At 32.0% G+C, this 17,930-nt stretch overlaps 1 protein-coding gene across 1 annotated transcript; it reads left to right on the top strand.

The window, feature by feature from the left end:
- Positions 1-9,217: 9,217 nt before the first annotated feature.
- LOC132550775 (H2.0-like homeobox protein) lies at positions 9,218-17,930 on the top strand. Its single transcript, XM_060214864.1, has 5 exons — positions 9,218-9,622; positions 14,771-14,918; positions 16,027-16,092; positions 16,262-16,449; positions 17,730-17,930. The coding sequence occupies exons 1-5, from the start codon at positions 9,218-9,220 to the stop codon at positions 17,928-17,930; spliced, it is 1,008 nt and encodes a 335-aa protein (XP_060070847.1).

Raw genomic sequence — 17,930 nt, 5'->3', positions numbered from 1 at the left:
AATAATGATTCAATTAAATTTCATTTTGAAATCAACATTATTAAATAAACAATATTACAGCTGATCGTGTGATCAATTGTAATAAGACAAGCACTGTTCCGAATATACCCATGTACTTTACGTTGTTCTAAAATCATCCTATATCTAATTATATATTGAACTAACGTAATTTATTAAGTTATGGGGCTATTAAACCTCACTTTGAGTATATTCTTTGTCTTATACCTCTACCAGGTTTTCATTTTTTTGCTACCAGTCTGATTTTTACGCAGATTTCAAAACTGCCGTTTTCGGAACCTTCTCCTGAAACATTATCTGAAATCATTATTATAATTTAATTCTTTTACTTTATATATTCTTCAAGTTTTAATCTAATTTTAATATAATTTTTAGAGGTGGAATATTCTAAGAGCCATTTGTCTCAATTGCAGTCTGATATCCAGAATTTGTATAATTTTGCTTCTTGTTTTTAAGGAGATATGATATGTTTTGAGGATTTTATTAGATGTTTTGTATAAATAAACATGACAGTTTTAAAAGGAGTGTAAATTATTCCCACTCTCTAAAGTCAAGTAGACATTTTACTTATTGTGAAGCTGAGACAAAAGGCTATTATACCTGATTTTACATTAACATTGTAACATTTAAACTCGTTTTCAATTTTAATTCAATTTGAGATTGAAACACACTGATTATTTTGGAAAATTTTATTCTTAAACCAATGCATTTATGACAATTAGTCAAAATGAAGAAAACTACTGATATAGGTTTCACTCAGAACTGATTTTGTTATGTTTATCTCATCTTCTTCGAATAATAGCATATTGAAGAATAATCATAATTCTGAATGGCGTATCGAATTATGCGCCTTGCACAATTTACTGGACGTGTTAATTCGCTATTTTTGATAACAATGTATATAGCAATACATATGACAGGTTGGTGCAGTGGTTCAATTTCATGGTCATTCATTTTCGAAAAACCTTGGGCTTACATTGATGATTTGCATACTAAATATGTTCATTTAAAATTCGTGACATATTTCATAAAAAGATGGACAAAAAAATGACCTACTTGTTTAAGAGGTATACATCCCAATAAGAAATCTGAAACACTATGTATATTACAATAATCAATAAAGAACTTGTTCCTAATAATAAACATACATGACAAAGGATTCACAGTCATTTGGATGTTTATATTAATAATGTAGATTCTTCTTTGTTTTCCTCATTTTTAAAGCACGTAAGTAGTAATAGGATTGAGCACAATTTTTACCTCTTATGTAAAGCCTTTCCAGACATATTAATACACAAACATTACATTTACCAGAGAGACAGACAGAGACAGACATAAAGAGAGCGAAAGGGAAGAGGTGCAGAACACATACGATGTATATTAAGAATACTTTACTTACATACACATTTACTTAAGATAGACAAATAATTTTGCACAAATCCTTTTAAACGTATACACATAAAACTGTATCAGTGCTATATAAAGCTTAAACAAACATGGACACATCAAAACTCATCTTCCTAGATATCTCAAACCACATTTTATACATTTTTTTTGTGTATGATGTTTACTTAATGAGAGAATATTTTGTTTCTTTCAGCTTACTGAGATAAGATCGAACACAACCATTATCTATTAAACGTTGATGCGAACGTGGATTAGCTGAAGCAGACATATATTTGTTAACATGTTTTTTTGGTAATGTCAATCATTCTTTGTTCAATGGTTCAAAAAGCAAAGTCGACTGGAATTTAGCTGTTAAATATATAACCATGATCTAAAGTTGGTAATTCATTCGTGGTATTGTTTATCAATGCATATTCCATTGACATCTCCAATATCTATTATGGAATGATCGGATGTCGCAATGGTAATGCACTCGCCTTTCACCTAGCCGTCCGGGGTTCGGTGGATGTGAAAAAGTATGGGGTCACCTACCCGACCACTTGGGTTTTCCATGTGTTTCCTCCCACAGTAAGACCCCTCTCGTCTTCCATCCTGGCCAAAAACAGTGATTAGTACAATTGGAAAAAACTTTTTGTTTATCTTTTCATCTATTATGTATATTTATATATATGTAATCATATGAGTGTTTAAGATTCAGCCACTATTTAATCATCTTTAATTTTCCATCAACATACAAAGTAACTGACATTATTTACAACATACTAAATACTTACATGTTGATTTCGGAACCTATTTGTTCTGTATAAAGTCGAGTGAACAGTTCTATATTCAGAGTTTAACGGACCACCTTTAAATCGGCTAGATAACATTAAAAGTAGAACTGTATTAATATGCGAATAAAAAAATGGACTCTGCGTTTCACATTCAAACAATGTGTTCTTTATGGAGTGGAAATAAAAGATATATATTTTCCTTCGTTGTTCTATAACTTGTGTGCGACTTCTAGTGAAACTGTATCTATTCACCATTCCCAAACATTTCGATTATTACTGTTCCAAGACTTTACTCCTGTACAGTATTTTACATATGTTGCAGCCCTAACACTAATCCTAACTTTCTAACTTATACACAATTTAGCAACAACGACATTTTGCATCTTATTCGGTTTTAGTACAACTGCCATTAATAAAATTACATTCCAGATTAACATATAGAAACATGAAAAAGGACGCCATTGTATGGGAAGCACAAACTTAACTGGTCGCTGTATAATTTAATATTTATGTATGAAGAAACTTGAAAAAAATTTCCATGAATCCTATAGCTTTTACTCGACAATTTCCACTATCAATGAAAAAGAAAACAAATCCAAACTCTATCAAACGAGAGTAAAGCAGTTTCTTATACATATTTTTTTCAATTCCTAGGATGTGAAAAGCTGACATGATGTCTAGTGTACATTGCCTTTTATAAAGTTGAACTGTGCTTCTGGTATGCTTTATTCCCATTTCGTAACCATGTTGCTTCAGATAGTTCTGATCTACTAAAACAACTGACAGAGAGGTAGCACGATGAATAATTGTACCATAAGAACAGCCTTTCTTTAAAACCGGACACTATACACATGCTCATTTAAGGCTGAAATTTTTATTTTGTTTTCAAATTACTTTGGCGATTGAGTCCGAAGTGATTACGACCCGACTTTTCTCGATTAAAATAGATCAAACTTTTCTGTATTCACTGAGCGGTAATTGTTATTGTATATTATATAGTAGATAACAATTTATATTATATAGTTATATTGCGAGATGTCACTGTCATCAACATATCATTATTATTATTATTATTAATATATTATTACATAAGCATGATATATTGTATAGTATTATATAGATAACCTAAGCATAGTTTTGTATGGATAATCATATTGTAGATGACATTTACATATAATTGTGTATAACATTGTCATACTGTAGATGACAATGACATATAATTGTGTATAACATTGTAATATTGTAGATGACATTGACATATAATTGTGTATAACATTGTAATATTGTAGATGACATTGACATATAATTGTGTATAACATTGTTATATTGTAGATGACATTGACATATAATTGTGTGTAACATTGTTATATTGTAGATGACATTGACATATAATTGTGTGTAACATTGTTATATTGTAGATGACATTGACATATAATTGTGTATAACATTGTTATATTGTAGATGACAATGACATATAATTGTGTATAACATTGTTATATTGTAGATGACATTGACATATAATTGTGTATTACATTGTTATATAACACTAACATTATTCGCATTATTTACGATGTTTTATTAGAAGAATTATATATTGATTTATATGATGATCAGAAAAGTATAGGAATTACCAGAGTTTGGTTACATGTTTTATTTTTGCATTATGTATCAACTTTTGTTTACAATGTATAATGTTAAAAATATCACTGTGGCATTATGATGTCATCCATTGACTATACGTACTCAGAAAACCTTCGCAGTACGATATTGTCCATCGTGTTGTTAATGCTGTCAGATTCACAACTATAAACAACCATGTTATTGACATTTGTACTATATTTTTAGATATCACATCGTTTCTATGTGATGTTATCCGTTCGAGTGTTCATCTCACTAACACATAAATTAGTTCATATTCACAGTGATCGTAAAAAAGAACTGTTTTTAGCAGAAACGTAAGAAACTGGTAGAAAGATAAAATCTCCTTGATTTTCCCAACAAATCAAATTTTACCAGTGTAACACTTGAATGTTTTCAACAACATAACGCACTTCCCTTAAACCTTGGGGTCGAGGTTTGAGTTCCCGATCGGAAGTGAAATGTTAAGGGCCACCTGTCCCCACCGCGTGGGATTTTCCAGGTTCATGCTTTACCTACGTTGATATACTAATAGTTTGATGAGAAAAACAATGTAATATATTTTATAATTAATACGTAATATCAACGACAATATTGAACACTATAGGGCGGATATATTTCATTACTACACTATTCATTACTACTTATAAAAATACGTACAAACTATGAATATTATCTTGATGATGAAAAGTTTGTCAGAAGATGATGGGAGATATTTATCATTCTGATGATTGTAAATCTCCTTAGCCCATATCCTTTCGTGTAATTACATATTGCTGTCAAAAACTGGGGAAATGAAGCTGTTAATTACAATGTAATGAAGTAATCGGTAGAAAAAGTTTGTTTTCGTTTATGAAAAAAATGCTTCTGCGTGTTTTCTTTAAATAAACAAAGTTAGAATATATCAAAGTTGGATATACAGAAAGCTATTATATATAATGATAATTATCATCAGTTGTTTATAATAGATTAAAATGATGTTTACATATATTAAAAGCTGTGTTTGCAGTATTTTGCAGAAAAAAACTTATTCGGTGCAAAAATACTATCTTCATAAAGAAACTTGTTTGTACTAAAAACTGTAAGGCAAAAAGGTTTTAAGTGGGATGTAAATTGTATATTTATTTCCCGACCAACCGGTGCATAACCATTACAGATGCAGAAGGAATATAGTGACCTAATTGTTTCTGGTCTCGCGGTAGACCACTCTGCCTAATTAACTCTCCTGTGTGGGGGGCGACGGTCACTAGGGGGCGATTAAAGGGAGATAACCCCAGCCCTCATCGCAGATGTTAGTAAGTGATAAATGACGAATTCCGGCATGTGTTCATAAACGTATCTTCATCTAGGGTCCTACATCTGAGTCTCGGCAAAAGAGTGTTTTGAATAACATTTGCAGACATAATCGATTACGATCTGTCAGCTTCATATAGAATAAATGATATTATGATTCGAATATGATGATACAAACTTCTGTAATAACATTTAGTTTATGTCGCTGTTTTCAAAAGGGATTGGAAGGACATAATGACATTTTAGATATTGAAATCAACATTGTAAATTTATTTAGGAATTATATTCCTTAATACTGACAATACTTTGAGCTCGGGAAAGTTTCTATTGGTGGTGTTTGAGGTGACGAGTTAAAAGATGCGGACGGCAACATACACGCCATCTTGTGTTTTTGGAGGTAATTAAAATAAAAAATTACCTTTGGTTGATATAAACAGAAAAAAATAAAGCTGCAAATCTCAGTAAACCTTCACTTACACTACAGATTGTGTGGCATCAGCGTTGTACATGTTCTGTAGACTGAGGAGGGAAATTAGGCGTTACAAACAACCATAGATATGCTTATCTACAATGCAGGGACACATTGCAGACCTGAATACATGTCGGAAGTGATGATGGGAACAATATCGTTTGATTCCTTCCCACAGATTTTGTAATGAATCCACGAGATTTATTACTTTTCTTCTTTATGAGTCTGGAATTAACAAATTGTCTGTTGTTTCACCATCATTCATACTAAACCTCACTTGACTATCTTACGTCATTGCGGTATCTATGATCTACTTAAGTAACTGAATGTTTTTCTTAGAATAATCTTGATTAACGAAACAAACATTTAATAGTTGTTAACCCAGATCGTGCAGGTCAACGTAAAAAACACAAAGACTTAATCATTTCAATTTCAAATAAGAAAAAAAACCCGTTATGCTTGAATACTTTCCTTGTTAATAAACCTTGACAGCCACATTGCTACTTACCTTTATATGTCACTAACACAGCTGTGACATTACACAATAACTATGAAAGCTTATGTGTACTATACTTAACATGGATCTACCATTCATTGGTAAAATGGTGAAAACGAAAGCTCATAATAAAGACGAATTTTTGTTATGATTCCTTTTGCAATTCATTAGTCCATTTGATAGCACCTAATTGATATTGAAGACTTGTAACAGTATTTTATCACCAACGGCAGATTTATGCTCACAAACATAAAGTCAACATGATATACTTTTCCACATGGTAAATAACAGCCTGCTGAAGTTTCATCGCCCTCATCCTTATCGTCGGAATCGATTATAAAACTAAACATTCATTCTGATCATCAGCTTTGATTTTTGTTTAGGTATTTTACCGCAAAATATAAAACGGAAATGCAATGAATTCGCTATTTTAGTGTGATTTTCTTACTGAGTCGATGGAACAGATTACGCTTCCTCTTCCAAACGCGTGGTCTTATTCTCCATGAACTTTTCCCATAAAAAAATTTCTTTTGTTTATATTTTGCTTTAGTTTTATGGAATGTAAGTTTGGATTATGATGATGTTGACATGTTGGAAGTTTCTTGGTGTTTTAGTAGTGCAAATATGTGGATAATAAATAAATTTAAACGCAATTCTTTTTCATCTACCATTTTTGTATAAACTCTGAGTATTATCATCAGAATAAGCAGGATAAGCTGTTAATAGTATTCCGTCATAACACAACACAACCTTATGGTATGATGACCATCAATTATAGTACCAGTGGTGTGATGAACTTGACATGAAATACCAGAATAAATGTATAAATGATAATGTACTGTCAATAATAGGAGATTAATAATCAATGATATGATGGGTATTCGTAACTCTTTATCCACGAAATATCCACCAACAATTAGTATAAATGCATTAAATGATCTATTTTTATCAACAGGATCGAAATATTAATTTTATTTATTGGTTTTAGAAAATCGAAGAATTAAGTTACTTTTAGTTAGCCCACACAATCCCTGACCAGTGCTTGGACTAACTTTACTTATTTAATCTTATTTGCTATTTTCAAAAGAGCTTCCTTCTATCGAAGGGGTCAAAGTAAATATCTAATAAGGTGTCTTGATAAAAACGTTGGCTGAAGACTTGGCATGCGTTTTGGTTAATTTCTAATATTTCAACATATTTTACTACGTCGCCTTCTAGGAAACAAAATTCTGAATTTGTAAGAGATAGTAAACTACTTCAGAAATAGGATTTATAATAAAATGATAAAAGTTCGTGAGGTATAATTTTCAAGAACTTTCAGCATTTGATGGATATTTGATATTTGTTTGATGCTCGTTGGTTTGCCTGTTGGTTCCGTTGTTTTATATCTTGCTCTCATTTTAGAACGCAACATTACTTACTTGGATTGACCAAGATTGACATGGCGTGTAACGTCGATAAAGCAGAAGACATTTACTCTTCCAGAACACCTGGTCTTGTTCCCCTTGTGCTTTTTCAGGAGTTCGTGTTAATCTTTCTTTTATTCCTACTTTGCCCCATGCTTTGAGTTCGGCTTATAATTTTGTTGACATTTTGGTATATTCTTGGTTGTTTTTATAGCTCAATACATATTTCAACATTTCGTAGACATGAATTCAAGGAGTATCCATTAAATAGGACCCCACGAATATTCATGATTTCTAAGAATTAAATTGTCGATATTCCTTTTTTTTAATCATTTAGGTACATTTAAACGGCAACCATTACTATGCTGATGGGTAATATTATCAGTCAGAAAAAAATATTGATTGCAGATTACGATCAGATCAGTGGTGTTATTTCGTTGTTGTTTTCTGATAGCAATATATATTATGTACTATTATGAAATAACGTACAGTGGAACTTGTGGAAACTTAGCTGTCAGCAAGGTCATTACATTTCCGACTAGACATCGATGTTGCGCCAATAAATGTAACCGGACTGAATTCATGTGCTTAATGTTCTCTTTATTTGCTACCCATTAAAGACAGCTATTAAAATCATCAAAATTTTTGTCAGATTTGTTTTAAACAATTTGTCTTTTGTTTATTACAATAGTCGATGTTGGTTAGAAGTCATATTTTATAATATTATTTTTTAAATGTTTTATTCCATAGGTTCGCTACTGCCCTGGTTATCACTTCCGATACTTTGTAGTGTTATTACCACGTGTATCACGCACAACGGTCATACTTAATCTAATTAACATAAAATCACTGATTTCTTATCAAGTAATGAAGAATAGAGACTTTAAATTGAATATTAATTGATTGATGCTCATAAAAGCTGGAGAGACGGAGTTTTATTTTTCGGGATGTTCAAAATATATTTGATACTATATAAAAACAATGTTGATTATTTTGGAGAGTGTAATTAACGATTCATATAGAATGTTCAAATAAAATTAAATCATGACGGGAAAAAAAGACAAAAAAGATCTTAACATTGAAAACGTTTGACACTACTGTGGTTGAAATGAAATTAAAATCTATGAGATACTTAGTTACTATGTAATATTTGATACTTTATAAACTTATAAACTTTTTTCTTGTTATTACTTATCGTTTCAGTAACGACAAATGATATATTTCAGAGATATTTTTGTGTAAAAGATAAAATATTTAAGAGAATGAATGTGGGGTCTTAACAAGAATATATATTTTAATTAATGTTTTTTGTCATTAATTAAATAATTAAGATATATATATTAATATTTCAAAATTATCCAAATGGCTGAAGACACTGATATATCAATAGAGATAAATCTGAGAAGCTGTAAATGGGGAGGGAAAGGTTGATCTTGTTTTACCGACGGGGGACCAATGAGTTTGCGAACACACTCATTAAAACTTCACATACATCCTGATAAGAATCCCAGCTTCGTCACCTGTGAGATCCCGCTCCCCCTCCCCAAATTTTTTACACCCCTCCCCTTTTCTAACTCGCTCCTAATCAAATAAGACACATATGGGTGTCAGATTGTATAGGTATTTATCACATTAAACCCTCCCCTCTTGACAACACGTTTATGATGGGGAGGAGCTCACAGTGAAGGAGTGACGCGGCTGGAGGTGTCCCGAAGACATGTACACTCTCGGCGGTTTAGTTTGTCCGGAGTATCACCCAGACTTCAGTATGTGGACACACAATTATTTTCACGATGCCGGACTTTTGAATTTTTCTACAAAGAAACCATCCTTTCACATCACGGATATATTGCATGTACATAGCGGGACTTCGCCCCTACTCTCATGCCACCCACCAGGAGTTCTTCCCCCAGGGTGCCAGCAATCATCCTCCGCCCTAGGTCCACTAAAAGCTTTCTGTACCACCAAAAGGGTTCAGCGATTTGTGACGGACGGAGATGAGAGGAGGAACAGCGAATCTCGAGTCCCAGGGGTGGCGGGACAGTCCAAACATCTTAAGTTTGGAATCAACAGAATTTTATCGGAAGATTTTGGCAGGAAATCGAGAGAGAAAGGTGAGGAAGTACACGTTGATTATTTCATGGATATAAAATTTCGTCAAAGTTTAAAGAAAGTCCGTTAAAATTCAGTTATAATAGTGATAGGTTATCATTAAATATAATTATTTTCATGTAAAAAATAACTCTAAGAATTTACATTTTTTTCACGAAATCTGTTTTGAATATAAAACAATCGCCTTTTTTCCAACGTTTACAAGCTAGCTCTGTTGTAGACGGTGTCACATCAATGACATTAGTCTGCTTTTCATTTTTATTAGTCTTCAAACGAACTGCAGAACAACTGGACTTTAATATAAATCATACATAATATATATATGTAAACAAAACACATAGTTATAATAAACTGTGCCCAGGTAATATCGAAATGGGGAGGGGTGATATTGATACATGGCATGAGTTAAAATACACGGGGAATATAAAAAAGGGAAAATATAAAGAAAACAGGTTCACCAGATACTGAACCATGAGATTTACGTACATACTTGTTATATGAGTACTTAGCTATAGAACAAAGCAGGGGCGGATTTACCCAAAGGATATGTGAATTCATCCATTTATCAAACTATATCAATAAATGTGTTATCAATATCAACACGGAGGTATTTATAATTTTTTATGGAAGATTAACAGTAAATGTGTTATCAATATCAACACGGAGGTTTTAAAAAATTATTATGGAAGATTAACAGTAATTGTGTTATCAATATCAACACGGTGGTATTTATAATTTTTTATGGAAGATTAACAGTAATTGTGTTATCAATATCAACACGGTGGTATTTATAGTTTATTATGGAAGACTAACAGTAAATGTGTTATCAATATCAACACGGAGGTATTTATAATTTATTATGGAAGACTAACAGTAAATGTGTTATCAATATCAACACGGAGGTATTTATTATGGCAAATGTTATTGTTTGTCGTAAGATAGTGTCACGGTTTCTAATTTTCTATCACTGCCTTGTTTTTATACACGTGTTTTTGGTTTTGAGATAATTTATATTGCTACGAACAATAGATCCAGAAAATGTTCTTTTTATGTAGTCTCCTCTAAATCAATTAATAAAAATCATAGGGAAACGCATCGGTTCATTTAAATTTCTAGGCCCATATTCTTGAATTCTACATTATTTTCTCTGAACAAAAACAGTAGAAACACCTGTTTGATGCTGTTTTATCAATTATTTGGCTATTGTACTAACTTAACTAGAAAGTTGATTGCACGTGAGTGCATTTACGTGTCATGCGCAAAGACACCATTGACACCATAATGTATGACGTTGGTGACACCTGGCGCCGTTATATACCATACATACATGAAAGGGTATTTCAATGGCTTCTTAAATTTTTATTTATCTGATAACTTTATTTTGTAGAGAAATTTCATTTGTAATAGAAAGTTGCTGCTAGTTCACGTCTGCAAGGAGTAGAAGTTTCATAAATGCTCAATATAAGAAGATATCAGACTTATCAATAATCATCTACATTATTTTACAAAGCAACATTCTGGATGGCGATTTAAAACATAATATATACTGTCATAGTCTTCTTTACTAGCCAATACTTTGATCAGTGAAGTATTTTCAACACGTTTCGAACATTTAGTTTACACTTCACATAAAATACAATCAAAACATTAATACTGAACTAGTCTAACAAAGCATATTACCTGTTACAGCAGATTAAATACTATTTCATTAACAAGCCATATCTTTTTGTTTAACTAAAATATATCACCTTTTAGTGTATAAGTATATTCCTTATGTCTTCGAACATCTTACTAAAACATATCGGAACTAGTTGAATGTCCGATGAGAAACATGTTCAAGTTGAGCATAGTAGTTTGTACACACACTTTAGGAAGAAGTTGGGAAATAGTATGTCAAATGCATTATTTTCCTCTGTTCTTATTAATTATATATTTTGAAACGTGATGTATACTATGTGATGTGCGATATGAGTCTTTTGTACAATCTTTGACATTATGTAGAACTTAAATGTCGATGTGCCATAAAATATAATAACTTTATCAACACAAAGTCAGGTGAAGTTCGGCTCGAGATGTTTTAATCGAGATTTGCTCATTTTCTCTCATTCTTTATCTATTTTTTATTTTTAGCAAAAGATTGATTCCGAAATTGAGGCAATACTCGTCGAATCAATATGACATGCTTACATAATATTTTCAAGATTTTGTAAGCTAAGAATCTGCTGACGTATCGATATGTTTTATTGGTTTTGTTATTGACAATGGCAAATTCCGTTGGTTTATATCAACGTTCGATATTTCTTTCTCCCCAAACTAACATTATTTAAATCACAAATAAATTAACAAATGAGGGAGATCATCATTTGTGTTGTTTCCTCACTGCTAAATTTGACTGTAATGCTAGATAAACGACCTCAGTAGTGTTGATTAAGACACCGGAACGTCAGTTACGAAATAATTCATGAACTTTCCATTATTATAAAAATTACTAACCTTATTGTTCTCATCCAATTTTAAGATTTATCTATTACATGTTTTTGCTTTCAACTTATGATGTCTCTGTCGAACTTCGTCCCTTTTTTTTATTTTTTATTACATAAATGTCAGATTATTTCCAGCTTTTCTCAACCTTTATTTACCTGGATTTCGACCTTGACCTGACGAGTTTTATCAATTAGTGTTAAAGAGGAACATGGTTGAAAAGCAAGTCATTGATACATTTACTATCAGAATAAGTAAACACATGTATCTATCGGTATTTAATTTCAGTAATAAATGCCTTTTAAAGAACTATTTTTTGCTGTGTTATTTCTAATGAAGTTAAATTTGACAGCAAATAAGATCGAGATAGTGACCAGATTCAGACTGACACCAACAGATGCGTAATGTTAGTCTTTGGACATGAAGACTGTTCAGAAGACATACACATATTAACTTACAATACATGTCTATCAGCAGCGCTTGGAAATGTAGTTAATTACATCATACTGCTGTTCAATCCGATTATTACTCGTCAGTGATGCTAAGAAGCGACATCATAGTTACCTTAACGGATTGCCAATAACGACAAGATATCAATAATAAATACAATGGTGTTACGTGAGTCTGTTGTTTATATTAAATATTATTTTATATACAACACGTGCTTCAATAAAACAATTTATCCATCAGTCCTTGGCATAGTGATTAATATGAATAGCTTTTCTGCATATTATGAAAAAAATACTGAAGTTAATAGTTAAATGGATTACCTGTCATGAACGTTAAAAGGGATCCGACTTTTTGGACACAGTAATTAGCTTAAATTATGCAATTTTTTTTATTCATTTCCATACATCTTTCCTATCAACTGTTTGAATTTGTAATCGATATACACTTGTAATTATATTTAGCGTTATTTCAATGCTAAGAGTATTTTAAGGACCATAGCTGGTTGGTCGAAATAGCAAGTATGACATTTCTGCCCATATGTTCACTGTTATCCAATTATGTTGACTGACTTATACACATAATTGTATGTAAGTAAATAGATCTGACACGTTGTATGATGCAGTGTAATTAATCATTTGGCTCTATTGTATCTAATACGAGATTTGCATTGAAAAATGTTATTTAGCTGTTAGTCTTTGACCAATCTTTTTATCCTAGATACTTATATGTTTTTGTTTTATATATCAGTACACTTTCCGTACAAAAAATATTCAAGTGAATAGCACTTTTTAATGATTTGGAGTCAGATACAGTAGACACAAACAATGAAGTAAACTGCATCATACAGCTGTTTCGTCTTTCTAGGAACGGCCAGTGATGCTAAAGGCCTACATATTGAAGCATGGTAGGCGACTGAGGAAAATTCAAAATGATGGAAAGGAAAGTCAAAACCTTGACGGAGAAGTGCAACAATCTCAGTATTAAATAACTATACTTATCAAACATTTTACAATGACGCAAGTTGGATTATCTCTTCTTAATAGAATTTTAAAAGTATTTCTACTGGAAATGAATTAAAACTTTATGTTCATAAACAAAATTTATATGATAATTATTCTTTAACATTAGCTAATGTCAGGGGTGTATAAACATGAAAGTTAGGACACTGCCTATATCTCTCTAACACTACAGCAAATCAAGTTTGACTTGAACAGTTTTCCTCAAACCGACATTGGTAGGACTTTTTTTAAGGATGATTTCCTTATTGAGAATTTTCCATTTCTGGATAGCAAAATTACTACATCTCCAACCTATGGTATTTACATGTCACAATTGATTCGATATTCAATTATCTGTTCCAATTATCACGCAAGAAGTCGTCAACTGATTGAGAAACACATGTGTTCAAAATATGCAGATTGATGAAAATTATGGGGAAGTTGTATGGTCGACATAGTGAACTAATTGAGAAATATTGTTTTTCTGAAACTGGACGTCTTTGCTGCGTCAGTTTGTCTGTTGGTTCCGTTGTTTTATATTTTGTTCTCATTTGAGAAGGTGACTTTACACACCTTGATTTACGAAGGTTTACATGGCTGGTGACGTCGATGGAGCATAAGAAACTTACTCTTCCGGAATACTTTGTCGTATTCTCCTTGTACTTTTTCAGGAGTCTCCGTGTAAATCTTTCTTTTGTTCATATTTTGACATAGTGATATGGAATTTGAGTTTGAATTATGATTATATTGACATGTTGGTATTTCTTGTTTTTTTGTTTTTGTTTTTATTTACCCATGTATGTTTAATTTATTTAGTTTTAGCTAACTATGTCCTATACAACGTTAAGCAGGAAACTCGTGTTAAACCAATTGCATTAAAAAGCTGGATGATTTGTACTTTAGTGAGGTCAGTCAGTGCGACACTAATTACCTGCTAGAAGAGAAAGAAGAATAGGCATCTAAGATTATATAACAATAATAAATAGATGAATGAGGTCTTGGATGACCTTTCTGCTCAGTGAGCAAACACAATAGCTAACGCCAGATAAGCCAAGTATGGATTTGAAAAATCGATGAAATTGCTATAAATTTTAATGCGAATCGTAATGAGAATAAAACAAGTAAATTATATATCATATATGCTGTACTGACATTGTAGCAATGCAAGTTAAGGTATTGTTACACAGGTAAATTGCCAAATAATGGGGTTTTTAACGATTCTTTTACAGAAAACCGAGAAAAACAACATGGCGACATCTCTGGCCCTGACAACCGGATATCATGTGGATGCGGAACTATTACATCCAACTATATCAATACCCGGATGTCCTTTCCGTCAGCCTCGTTATCGGCTGTCCACGCCATCCAACCTCCAACGTATCCAATGTCACACTCTGTCGACTCACTTCCCGGTTAGTTCTCAATCGTAATTATGGTAAACATCGGCATTATGAAAAAATATATACATCCGGACATAAACAGAAACTATCAAATGAAATTCGCAAACTATGTATATTAAATGGTGTGTATTACATAAGTCATATAAATAAGATGGTTGCTATGTTGTCAACAATACTAAGTGTACATTTCTATCAAAGAATGTTTCTAGAGTATGTCGATATCAATTCATTTAAACTAATTCCTCTATCTTAAATCAATACAACTATCACAAAGGTATCTACTCGGACATTATATTAATTTCCCCATGATTGTAAGATCACAATTAGGATATGATTTTGATTAGGCAACTCTGTTACTTATTGTCGTTGTAACATTATTTACGATACAAATAAAAGTTGATGAATGTATAATTTAGTGTAAAAAAGTAATTGATATGAAAAACAAAAATAGAAAAATTTGAAAATAAAATGAATCACAAAAGTGCTCTGTATTAAATTTTAATTTGATAAGCAATTTGATTCAGATTGACAGCCAAACTGTATCAGTTTGTGCCATAAGATAAATCATACTTAAACAATGTTTAAAAACCTATCCGTATCGTTCTGACGGTTTTGCTTTTTTAGAAGAGCGCATACCACATCTGAAAACATTTGAAGTATAACTTTAACCCAAGACCTTAATTGTAACTAATGATCATAAATAACCTAAAAACCGTTGTTATAACCGATGGCCATTTATAAACTTTCACTTGAAAAGATTCGTCAAAGGTGATGATCATTCACTAAAAACACATTAAATGGTACTTCTCTGAGATAATTTGACAATGAATTAATGAAGCAGTAATGAATTCATTGTACGGCTACAATTTATCTTACAATGGAAGGCTTTCAAAGCAAATCGATAAAACTCAATTTGATTCTTCTCACAAGAAAATCGGAAAATGAAAGATCTCGTATAAACTATGGTATTGAAGGTGTTTTCACTTTCATTTTATTTCGCGCGTTTTTTTTTCTGTTGGGTAGATACTTCGAATGTCGTAATATGAAAATAATACAATTAATTCATAGTTTGTTGATTATAACAGAATATCTAAAACTGAAGAAATATGAAATGTTGAAAGTTGATAAAACCAGTAAGTTAGGTAATGCAGGTATGTGGTGGTTATTCTTCCATGGCCAATACATCAGTTTGTATCTAAGTAACGAGAAAATGATGTAGGTATACCGATATGTCTAGTGATTAATAATTAGCTTGAAGTTGGCCATCTGATTTCTCATTTTTTATTTGAATAATTATGTATTTCTTTGTTTAACAAGTAGGTCCGTACTCCATTCTCAATGACGATGGTAATGGATGTAGCCAATCAAAACGGAAAAGATCATGGTCACGTGCCGTGTTTTCAAACCTACAGAGAAAGGGACTGGAGAAGCGATTCGAAGTACAGAAATACGTCACAAAACCGGATAGACGACAGTTGGCCGCCATGCTGGGTCTCACAGACGCTCAGGTAAACTGATACTAGCGTTGTCAGAGGATATTCGAAGTAATTACCATAATTACCAAAAAGTCATGAATAATTTTATCAGGAACGATGTCGCTCAAAATATATACAAGATAATATTGAAATACCAACAAAGTCAAAATAGATAAAGCAAGGTAAATAAGACAATATAATCATGAAGGATTAGTTCTTTTGGTAATAAGGTATATCTAGGCCAACTCAGAAAACGAACCAAATATACGTCTAAAATATCTGTTTTATAAATAAAGCAGCAAAGCAATGTGCAAATATTATTACATTTTATTTGATTTTCGCATGACAACAAATATGTCACAATGAGACCATGATGGCTGCGATGAAACACAAGTAGTAACCATAGCTACTGTCAATGTCAGGGTGGTTTGCACGTTTATATCATCATGTTTGATGAAATATCAAAATATAAAATCATGATATAATTTTCTTCTTTTTTTTCAATTTTCCAGTCATATTCTTTAAAGAAAGGCAACATTCACATCTTCATTTGGCTTATTTTCTAATTCAGCTCGTCACAGTTGTATACTCCCCGTCGAAAGGAGAGCATGTTGTCGCTGCTTTGTCCGTCCGTGCGTCCGTCCGTCATAATTTTGTCCCGGTATCAGCAAGGAAAAGTGTAGTGCAAAAGAACCATCACCCTCTTTTGAATAATTGAGGAGTTGATACCCTTTTCATTCTTAAATTTTGTCCTCTGCGTTACACTAAAATATATAAGGTATCAACGTGAAATTTCCTATGTAGATAGGTATCAATGAGTAGGAGGGCTATGCACAAGTATCATAACTCTCTTCTTGCCCTTTATTATTTTTCAAAAATTAATATTTGTCCCAATCGGGGAGCATAACCCGTCTGTGACGGCGCTTGTTCTGAAATGCTACAATATTCGATGAAAATAAAATAAAAAAGCTATTTCTGTTCTGTTTTAAAAACATCTTTCTTAATTAAGACATTACCATATTAGAATCATAGAATCATATCAGCGTTTGCGATGGTAAAGGAAAGTTGACGATATCAATAGTGTGTTAATGGGAGATAACTCGAACAAGCCAGAAAAATAAAGTTTCAAAGAACGTTGGACACTTTTGATAATTTCACAGCGACATGTGTTACCTGATATTATGTATGGTGCTTTCAATATTACTTAAAAAAACAATTAATAGTATGAATAATTCGTTATGAACTATGGTTTGTTTATTGGGTGTTTTATTATGTTTATCATATCTTTGATATATTTGTTTGTTTTGTTTCAGGTCAAAGTTTGGTTTCAAAATAGAAGGATGAAATGGCGACATGCGCAACAACAGAAAGAAAAAGACGGATCACTTCCAGACGCAGAATGTGAAACAGGAAGTGACATAATAGTCGATAGATGTAACAAGTCAATGTGTTCTGATAATTCTGATGATAGCGACGAAGACAACGAAATGCCTACAACAAGCGACAATAAATAG

This window comes from Ylistrum balloti, unplaced genomic scaffold (genome assembly GCF_031769215.1).
Source record: "Ylistrum balloti isolate Yb309-2 unplaced genomic scaffold, AGI_CSIRO_Ybal_v1 Utg370148, whole genome shotgun sequence".
NCBI classification, from domain to species: domain Eukaryota; kingdom Metazoa; phylum Mollusca; class Bivalvia; order Pectinida; family Pectinidae; genus Ylistrum; species Ylistrum balloti.
The sequence above is the reverse complement of the archived record's forward strand: the minus strand, read 5'-3'. Positions and strand labels throughout refer to the sequence as shown.

Excerpts from the sequence above, each read along its gene's own strand:
- LOC132550775 (XM_060214864.1), top strand. The coding sequence starts at position 9,218 with ATGTACACTCTCGGCGGTTTAGTTTGTCCGGAGTATCACCCAGACTTC. Across the intron at positions 9,623-14,770 it reads CGAGAGAGAAAGGTGAGGAA|AAAACCGAGAAAAACAACAT; the intron begins GTACACGTTGAT and ends ATTCTTTTACAG. Across the intron at positions 16,450-17,729 it reads TGGGTCTCACAGACGCTCAG|GTCAAAGTTTGGTTTCAAAA; the intron begins GTAAACTGATAC and ends GTTTTGTTTCAG.